Source organism: Cynoglossus semilaevis, chromosome 19 (assembly GCF_000523025.1).
Source record: "Cynoglossus semilaevis isolate Cse_v1.0 chromosome 19, Cse_v1.0, whole genome shotgun sequence".
In the NCBI taxonomy this organism is placed as follows: Eukaryota; Metazoa; Chordata; class Actinopteri; order Pleuronectiformes; family Cynoglossidae; genus Cynoglossus; species Cynoglossus semilaevis.
In genome coordinates, this window is record NC_024325.1 from 13,054,971 (window position 1) to 13,065,557 (window position 10,587).

General features: G+C 39.2%; 1 protein-coding gene across 1 annotated transcript in view; it reads left to right on the forward strand.

The window, feature by feature from the left end:
• The window catches only part of ncam1a (neural cell adhesion molecule 1a), a 230,572-nt gene that overhangs the window by 184,405 nt on the left and 35,580 nt on the right, over positions 1-10,587 (forward strand). Inside the window, exons 9-11 of the mRNA XM_017041484.2 lie at positions 4,315-4,465; positions 8,887-9,071; positions 9,706-9,802. Of these exons, the coding sequence (XP_016896973.1) occupies positions 4,315-4,465; positions 8,887-9,071; positions 9,706-9,802 (433 nt within the window). The remainder of the gene's footprint in view (positions 1-4,314; positions 4,466-8,886; positions 9,072-9,705; positions 9,803-10,587) is intronic.

Here is a 10,587-nt window from a genome sequence, read left to right on the forward strand (position 1 = left end):
AAAAAAACAAAAAACATTCAAACATAATATTACCAAAGTTGCATTGTAAAATTAACAATTAGAATTCATTTTGAAAATGGTGTGACCTGTTTTCTTCTAACAATAACTGATCGTGAGAGTTTCATCATAAAATAGATTTTTTTTTTTTTATAAAGTTCAAGGATATAATTATTTGGTATTTGTGTGTATCTGGTGCCAAATATTGCAAATCCTGTGACCAATGTTACATCACTTTGCTAAAAAGTCAAGTTAGGTAATTTATGGTTCTGCACCACGGTGCTGCAGCCTTATTATTCTGATGTAACTGGTTTCATCGCCGTCATTGACTGACACGCATGACGGTTTAAAACACTCATTATTTCAAGGTGGTGTTTTCCTATGCTGCTGAAGCCAATCAGTGAGCAGCTGAAGGAGAGTGTACCATTTTTCACCCCGTAGAATAGTACATTTCTCATAGAAAAGTATGTTTGTAGTTCACCCTCTAACAACTATTCTTTTTCACGCTTATTCTCATCGTGAGGATTAGACTTTTTAATTTCTGATTTTAAAGCATAGTTAAAAGGAAACGATGCAAGAGGAATTCTGGGTTTGCATAAAGAACTCAGGAGTGGCAGTGAAGTACATGAAGGAGGTGCTGCACAGAGGAAATTTTGAGTTGTGCATTCTGGATGATTGGTGATTTCCATGGTGATGGACAGAACTTTCTGTCAGTTGATGTTTGTTATGATATTTGTAGATGACATTTGTTAGTCGCACTGAGATTGTTATTAGGAGTGACCATGTTGGGCCGGAGCAGAAAAAAAGATGAATGAATGAATAATAATCATCCACAATCTGAGTATTGGGAAATAACTGAAAACCCAGGACAAGGTTATTTGACTTTGTGATAGAGGACACAGGTTGTACAGGGGAGGGGGAGGGGGTAGAATATCGTAATATTACTGCGAATATGCACGGAAATCAACAATGCATTGGATTAAAAACCCATTTCCAACAACAATGCTTCTTGCATTGCTTGCATGAAGCTGGTTGAATGGAGCCATGATGGCCATAAATCACAGGCTGCCAACAAACAGACATTAAATGATTTGTCACGATGAGCCTACAACGATGGGTGTAACCTGTGAGGTTATGTTTCTGCTGAAGTGATCTGTAAACCTTTAACAATCAATTTTTCATTTTGGTGAGAAGGACACTTCAGAGAGCAGGCTGAGGCTTAAATCCGATCTGGGTCTGATGATAATAGGCTGCTGCGAGCGGCACCGTACGGAGCATTCAGATACGTATCCATTTAAGAAAATCACAACAGCGTGATTCTGTGTCCTTCGCTCAAGTGTTTGACTGTGATTGATTTATTCAGTGCTTACACCGAGTACGAACCCGGTTTCAAACAAAGACTGTCCACATTCCTTTGAATGTACAACAAAAAAAAAAATCTTTACCCATTAAATTCAATTAAACTTTAATAGACTAAGGGACAAAGGATATATAAATATATATATGTATATATATATAAAATTTATATCATATTTTTAAAGAGAAAAATCAGAAAATGTTAACTGTGAAGTAGTTTGAGTCTGAAAAAAAAAAAACCAAAGGGCAAAACTGCAAAAAAAAAAAAAGAATACCGACAACATCTTCTCTTTTCAAAAGTTTCAGATGAAGCCTTCCATACTTTATACTTAAAGCCTTGAAAAAAATCACCCAATGGTGGCTCCCAAAGGGAGCTCTTGGTGGAAAATTGCTCACCCTCATTTTTGTCCCCTGACCTTTGACTGAACTGCCGACTCCATGAAGACTGGATTATTGGCTTTTTAATGAAGAAGAACTCATAGACCTGGTCTAGACAAAACCAAATCTACTCATCATTTGGCTGTGTTTATTTGACAGGGAGTTATTGGACAAAGAGTAGGATGTAATGCACCACATGACCACAGGCTGGAGCCAAACCTGGGTGACCATCAGTTTAACTTTTGTTGTCAGGTTCTTTCATTTGGTGCAACCTGAAATCACAAAAGTCCCTCCGACCCTGACGGCAGCTGTAGGTCCAGACGATCGGTCGATTTGAACCCGTGCACGGACACACTATCTGACCGTGTGTCGGTTCTGCCCTGAAAAGCACAGAGGCAGAAACTCCATAAACCAGGGGGAACCATGTGTGAAACACACTCATGCTGCCCATTACATGTTGTTAACGTTGTTGACGTGATAAGAGAAGTGTGTAATGAGTCAACGTCTGATTGGGATTGATACCTTTAGCCTTTTCTACAGGTAGGCTGTTTTTTTTGTTGTTGTTTTTTTTATTAAAGCATCATTTTCCATTAACTTGCACCTTGTTTGCATTCCAGCTGTGTCCACAGCGCAGCGCCGTCCCTTGTCCCTGCAGCAAAAGACAAGATTAATGCTGCACTTTTTCTAAATGTTCCAGGACACTCCCTGAGACGTTCAACAAAGGACAAAAATATTTCCCCCTCCCACACATGCCCCTGCTCCTGCCCCGCTCTGGAACAAAAGAAAAATAATAAAATAAAAGGATAACAACTCACTCTGCAGAACTAATAATACAACACACATTTAATTATTTATAAAACATAACTGCTGAAGCACCTCCAAGGCCTGAAATATTAATAGAAAACTGTGGCAGCTTGGTAGAAGATGTATATACCCTGATGGTCTGAGCTGTGTGCTGCCCAGAGGAAAAAAAAAAAAGAAAACTGTTGGTACAGGCGCTGCTACACTGGCTTCACTGCATTGTTGATGTCTATTCTATATATATATTTCTTCTCTGCATCTGCAGCCCATTTTTGCAAGAAAGGATGAGTTTGTCATTGTGTGGTAGCAAAAAATAAATAACGTATTTGTGAGGATATTAGCATACATGAATGTAAAGTCGTGGCTGCACATTCCATTTCAGCAAAACCATAAATACATTCTTTATTGTACTGTGCAAACAATCACTAGAGGAGAGCTGCAGCAGGTTAGGGTGATAAAGGATAACACAGGAAATGTGGCAGTTAATGTGCAGCATCTACTGAAGAAGGGCTTAAACAATCAATAAAAGATGGAGGGAAAGAAGAGAGGTGAAAAACTGATGATAAATCAGGAATTCTAGGGAATTCTCTAGGGAGAAAAGAAGGGGAATTTTTGCCAAATATAAAAAGGCAAAGTTAGGTAGCTTAGACTGAGAAGCCTTTAAAAATATATATAATTATATATGGTTTACTGTTTGATTTGTCAACTTTAAATCTGAAATTTGTGATACATAATTTCCTTTCTGTTTAGTTTTGAAATGACTGTATGTATTTTTTTTTTTTTTTTTTTTGTACAGTCTAAAGTCATGTTACTTTTAGGTCGGTTTATGATTGAACAGTGTCGGCTGAACACCTGCACCGAGAGGCTGTACACAGAGATCACAGTGACCGCCGGTTCTTTTTATAATTATTCTTATTATTCCTTCCACTGAACAGCAGACTGTCCTCAGCTCTGGGAAGAAGGCGTTCTGTGTGGGGAAAATAAAACCCCGGTTTTAACAAGGCATTTGTCCCATCTACAATTACATCGTTTCAACTGTCTGGATGTACCAGCAGACTGCTGAACAGTAGGGAGAGTAATGAACACACTGCAGAGGGAAAAAGTTAATTTCTTTGGACTTCATAGACGGAGATGTTTTATGTTTTCATTTTTGGCTGTTTTTTAGGTTAAGATATATATTTTTATCACTGAAACAATTGACCCATTTTATCATGAAAGGGCAAAACTGGGCCACACGGGGCGGCGTGGTGTGCGTGTTGGATTCTTGTTTGGTGCAAGGATGGAGTGTTGAAGTGTCTAGAGCACGGGTTTCAAACTTTCAACCCATGGACCACTTTTGGCCCATGAACCACCCATGTCTGGCCCACAATAAAATGTCGGTACCAATGTAATCTGAATATTGCTAATGTTTCGTTGGCCCTTCAATGACACAATGAGTGCAAGAGTGGCACAGAGCTGAGTTCGAGTTTGAGAGCCCTGGTGTAGAGTGTGACCCCGGCTCTTGGTCCAAGCTCCCAGGATGACCCTGAACTGAAATGAAAACCTCTTTGTATTAATAGGATTCTTTATAGTCTTGACCAGAACCTTAAGTCGGTCAGTCGGTCAGTCAGTCGGTCAGTCGGTCGGTCAGTCGGTCAGTCAGTCGGTCAGATTCCATCCCATCTTTCTTACTAAAACACCATCACTCACAGGTTTATCTCCAGACAACAACTAAAACACTCTACTTTCTGACTCATTTAATCCAGATTATAATTTGTATTTTTTCTAATGTTTTCACCCCAGAGTCTGGACAGAAACATCGTGGTCCGCAGCCACGCCCGTGTCTCCTCCCTTACCTTGAAAGACATTCAGTTCACGTACGCGGGCCAGTATCTCTGCACCGCCAGCAACGCCATCGGCCAGGACAACCAGCACATGTACCTGGAGGTTCGCTGTAAGTCACCGACTGTTACATTATACCTAACTCTCAGATTTTTAAATCTGTTTTAACTTTTGTTCTAATAAGAAATATTTTAAATTTTTCTTCTTTTTATTGATCTTAAAAATCACTTTCACAAAAACAAATGTTCAGTAGAAGCTTCCAAAAGTAGGACATGCATTTGGAGCAGTTCCCTCACAGTTCTGCTGAGGATGAAGGGCTGGAGTGTTTAACTTCTCCTCACCCCCACCCTTGCACCTTCCCTCCTGCCATCGCTCTATTACCAATGTTATTGATTTTTCTCCCCCCCTCCACCTCCCCTCCGTCCCACAGGTAAAATCAGCAGCTAATGAACAAAAGCGTTGGCAGGTTTTCAGGCTGCTGTCAAAAGACATTTAAGGAAGGAGTGAGAAAAATCACTGGGCAGTAAGGAAATGTATTAAGAAAATGTCTGAAGGGTAAAAACAAAAAAAAACAAAAAAACCCTTGGTTCCTGATTCCATAGACCCAGAGACGTGTTCTGGGTCAAGAGCGGCTGCAGCCAATCAGAGATAAGAAAAGGAAGACATTTGTCTGATGTACAGTGACCTTACGTTGTGTTTAATTAATCACTGCAATTCATGCACCGTAAAGTGAAAGTGACGCTGTAAAAAAAAAAAAAAAAAATAGTAGTTAGACTCAATCAAGTTCAGTTTTTTCCCTTATTATATTTGCATCTCTGGGTCAACACATGTTTGTGAGTATGAATATTTGAATGAAGTTTTTGGCCCAATGCTTGTATTGGTGTCAGTGCATCCCTATTAGGAAAACATGTAATAACTGATTTAATGTAAATAAAAATTAGGAACAGAAATGTAATTTTCCGCGTAAAGCTCAAACTTCTGTATCAGTGAATGCAGACGTCAGGGTGGTGGAGCGGCTGCCTGAGCTCAGCTGCACAGAACTGCTGTGTATTTCGGAGAGATCCTCTGAAGACGCTCTGTTCTTTGCCGTCACCTCTATTTCTGGGCATAAATAGCAGGTGAGAGGGAGCAGGGGATGCTGGGTCAGTGTGATTTGTTACCATGGAGACCAAAGTCTCAGGTCAGACTCAGCCTCGGGAGAACAGTGATGTTGCAGGCACAACATGAAGGGACATGAGTTAGGTGGAAAAAGGGGAGTGAGAAGATTGACATAAAAAAAAAAAAAAAACCTTTCTGGATTTAAACCACGTCTATTTTGGTCTGTCTCCATCTTCATAACGTTCCTTAAAAGTTACAAGCAATTTACTCGAGTGTAAATTATAGTTTATTTGACCAGGAAACTCGTTGAACTTAATTTTGGTCGCTTGATTATATTCTGGTATGCTTTTAAACAACAAAAGTCTCATTGTTTTGTTTTAATAGTAGCTGTGATTATGTGGTTAAATTGCTCCTATCCTTCTAAGGTAAAGGCTCGGAGACGTTTCTCTGAACCATCGGCAGCTCGTGACTGAATAAGAACGTTTTGTTTTGTTCAGTTTTGTTCTGGGGTATTTGTTGTGGCTAAAGTGAAAACAATTCAAGGCATTTCTGACGTCACTGAAGCTGTTAACTTCAAAATAAACTAGCGTTGAGCAGCCCAGATGTCAGGGGCTCGATGCTGGTCTTACTACAAAAAATTGTTGCATTTTGATTTGAAATGGATCACTCAAAACATTGTGTTATTCAGTAGGTATATATGAATAAAATCTGCGTTTTGATTTGTTAGGTTTTTAGGTTAGGTTTTTTTTTTTTTATGGTTGTGGCATCTAAAATTCATTTCCCATGAGCCCTAATTCCTGAGGTAGGATTCACATATTGTAGGCCAAATCTTACTTGATCTCATAATTAAAATCCCACAGCTAAAATCAAATATTAAGACAAAGAATAAAAAGCGATATACAACGAAAACACAGGATTACCATCCGCCTGATTCCAAACATCCAGCAATTGTCTGGCAGATATGCGGTGTTCATGGACTTGTTTGAAAGCTGGCGGTGAGCTTAAGTGATCGGAGAATCATCACGTAGCTGCGACCCACTGTTACTATGCAATTATCGATAAGAGTCGGCCTTTGTCTGCTGGAATCCCCAGCTCTCCGTGCCCTCTATCACCAACTCGCCCACTCACTGAATAAAGACCTTATCTGAAGATGGGACTTCCTATCTGCAGCACAGTCTGATCCCATTAGCTGTGCTGAAACACACTCAAGGTTTTCTATCCTTTTTTTTTTTTTTTGGACTCTGTGTCTTCAGCAGTCGAGGTTTGTTGAGCGTATCTCATGGAAACACTCCGCCGCTGGAAGTCAGCACCCGCCAGAAAGTCATCGTTGCTATTGTAAAATGGTGTTTTTATATTAGGTCTCTTCAGTAATTCAGTAATTAAATATTGAGTTCCAGGAGCAATAAAACAAAAAAGATTTTTCTCTCTATCTTTCAGTACATTTTCAGTCAATTGACCTTGGAAGTAAAAAGTAAAAGTAAAAAATTAATTATTTTAAGTGGGAAGAAGTACACTCAAGTGTCCGTATCAACCATGAGACAATGACTTTTAAGAGATAAGAGCGCAGATAAAAGTCCTCCAATGAAATGATACAAATAGGCAAAAACACCAAAGAATCACCTGTGTCAAAAACAAAAAAGATCCCAGAGAATATAGTGCAGAAATGGGCGACAGTTTGCTGACTGTGCAGAAGTGAAAAGATAAAAAAACCCAAACATATAAAAGAGTGAGATGGTGAGGGAGTCGGAGGCTTCAGAGAACAGAGCATCTCTTGGACTCGGCCTCATCTATCACTCCACAGCCGCGGTGCAATGACTGAAGCTTTCAAGGATGAAGGGTCAGAAGTGAAGCACCGTCTGTGTCAGGGGCCACAGTGTGTTACAGCAATCACAGGGAGAAAAAAAAAACCCTACTTCGCTTCTCCCACATGAGAGGCCCAGTGTGAGTCAGATGTTATAAACACTGAAAAAGTCATCCGTCGTTATAGCCTCTCACTCTTTAATGGCCGGGTCAAAGACTCCAATACAGAATTACTTCAGCTTTTCTTTTGAAAGTCGTCACAAAAAGGCAAAATATGAATACAAGACAAAAAATTGTCAAATAACTAATAGATGTGTAATATATTCTAAAGTTTGATTACTAGCTAAACATTAGCCAGAGATAGCTTAAAATAATACATAACCAGGAAAAGATGTACAGGGAGGTTAGTTATCCAAAAAATAAATGTTTTTTTTTTATCCATAGATAAGCTGAATGTCAGTCTCATGAGAAGCTAAAAGTTAGCCTAAGGTCGAAGAGAAACAATATTTCTTAAGCAATAGATCTCCACTAGAAGCTAAAGGTTAGCCTAAAAAGTAGCCAAGCAATGGCTTAAAAAATGGTCATGAGGAAAACAAAACTTGAAGGTTTGACTATGAGTAACTAAATGTTATTCTAGCGCTCTAAATAAACAGGCCATAAAAATCATAACAGTTAGCACAGAAATAGAAACCATCATGGCAAGACATAGCAACAGGTAACCTAAAACTGTGGTAAATGTGCTAAAAAAAAGTCCAAATTTAAGACAAAAGAACCCTAAAGGTTAAAAAACTGTGGTAAATGTGCTAAAAAAAAAAAATTTCAGACAAAAGAACCCCTTAGCCCAGATGTAGCCAAGAAAAGTGAATTATTGTTAAACGAAAGACAAGTAAATGCTAATAGCTGGCTTGAAGATTACTGTAACTTAGCTCCAATGTAGGTTGAGAGTTTTTTATCAGCCAAATGGAGAAGTCATTTTTTATTTTTCATCTGTTTTCCCCAGTGAAATGTTTTTTTCTCACTCGTAGGAGTTGGTGGAAAAGCTAAAAAAAAAAGTTAGGGTGGGGGGTTGTAGACACATGAAATATTGCCTACCCATGATTCCCTGCTCCAGCAATAAAGTGCTTATTGTGGCCTTGACTGGTGGACTGAATCCCCTCCATCCCAGGGATTTTTACTCAGAGTTGATGTGTTTGGTAATAATATATCGTGTCATACAGCAGGTGCAGAGCTGGTGGCAGTCCACGGTTTGGGATTTCTTATCTATTAGACTTTTACTTTCTGTCCATCGTTATTTGCCTTTTGAGAAATACAATGAAAATAATTGTCCCGCTGACAGGAAACCATTCTGTTCAAGAAGAACAAACTCATCCTGACTTTTTTTTTATTGCTATTTGAGGTTAAAACAGGAAAACAAACCTGATTTTGTTTGTGCCAAATACAATGTGGTCAATGTTTCTGCAGCCCCTCGGCAAAGGCCTTCTTATTGACACCCCAGGCCTGTATTTCACAAATTAGATGGAAGATAAAGGAAGGAAAACCTACTTATAAAGATAGGTGTGCTGTTCAAAGGTGAGGCTTATTAGATAATCCCTAATTTTCTGACGTCTGATGCGATTACTTTCCTGTCTGTTCCAGATGCTCCTAAAATCCTGGGGTTTGTGACAACCTACACCTGGGAGGGAAACCCAGCCAACATCAGCTGTCAGGTGGACTCTCACCCAGGAGCCTCTGTAGTCTGGTTCAGAGACGGTTTCCAGGTCCCCACTGCCAACACGACCAACATCAAGGTCTACAACACGCAGACCACCAGCTACCTGGAGGTCAGCAGCTGCTGCGACTCTTTTTTATACCAAGAAAATCATTTATTTTTTATGTTACACCAAATGACTTTAATACAAAAATAATTGAAAAAAACTTTTTTAAACCATTAATACAGAGAAAGATGTTGTAGGAAAGGTGTGAATAATAATAATTAAGCTAACTAAAAGATTATCCCCTAACAGCAAAACCCACAAATGTTACTAGCTGATTACTTACCGATATTTGAGTAACGCTCAGCTAATCGGTAGCCAATAGGTAGCTAATAGTTAACAAAGATATCTAATATTCAACCAAAGATGGTGAGAAGATACTGTAGCTTAAGGTAGCCAAAGGACACCTTAAATTTAACCTGAAAAATACAGCTGCAGTTCAACGTCAAAAAGCCTCAAGCTGGGCCACAGGGTAAACGAAACAAACACACTGGCACAAAATGACCCCAAAACAGCTTACAGTTAACCAAAATATACCCAATATATACATTTCTATGTATGTAAGCAGGCTTTGTAATGATTTGGGGCTGTATTTTGGGCAGTAGTGTTAGCACACAGAAATATGTAACGAAGCTCTACTTGATAAAAGAAAAGAAAACATGCCCAGTGTTTCTTAGAGGTTTTGTACTTTTCCGACCCTCAGGTTACACCTCTGTCAGCCAGTGAGTTTGGAAGCTACAACTGCTCTGCAACAAACTCCATGGGCACGGAGTCCAAGGAATTCCTCCTCCTCCAAGCAGGTTTGTCCGATAAATAATTCATAGAAGAAAATGAAAAGAATGACGGTTGGAATTTTTTTTTTTTTTTTTTTTTTTAAGGTCTCACCTTTTGGCACAGACTAGCTGATGATCCAGAATAGAAATCCTGCAAACTGAAAGCAAATTAAGTGCCTGAAATATAGCAAATATGGCTACAACTGAGAAAGGGCCAAATATATACATATATATAAATATCTGAAAAAAAAAGATCTGGGTCACATGGCGTAGAAACGGGCCCCTGAGCCTGTAATTGTGCAAGTGTGATTAATATAAAGTGACCGCAGCTGCGGATGAATATTTCTCACAGGAACGACTGTATATTACAGAATATTACAGTATATTAAATATTGGCAGAACTGTTTGTTGTCCATTTATCGTGCAGCCCAGTGCAGCTAATCAGACTCCTGAGTGACCAACCTGCTCTAATGAGGCCAAAACAATCTCTGCACCAGATCAGGCGTGTTCTGACTTACAGACACAGCAGCACCAGCAAACACATTAACATGTACAGCAGGGATTTAAATTTAGATTTAATGGAAGTTGTTGACAGACCTCTGGGCTCCACTGTAGCCACGGTTTTACTGCTCATCTCTGATATCGTTTTAATCTTGTTAAATTTCTTTGATTGTTGGCCGCAGTGCAGATAGAAAAGATTTTTTTTTAATTTGAATGTGAAATAGAAAAGCACGAGTTATGGTCTAGAACTGGTTCACATCTGGCACATAGGCCACTTGAATATGGACCCCATCCACAAGGAGCTGTGCCAC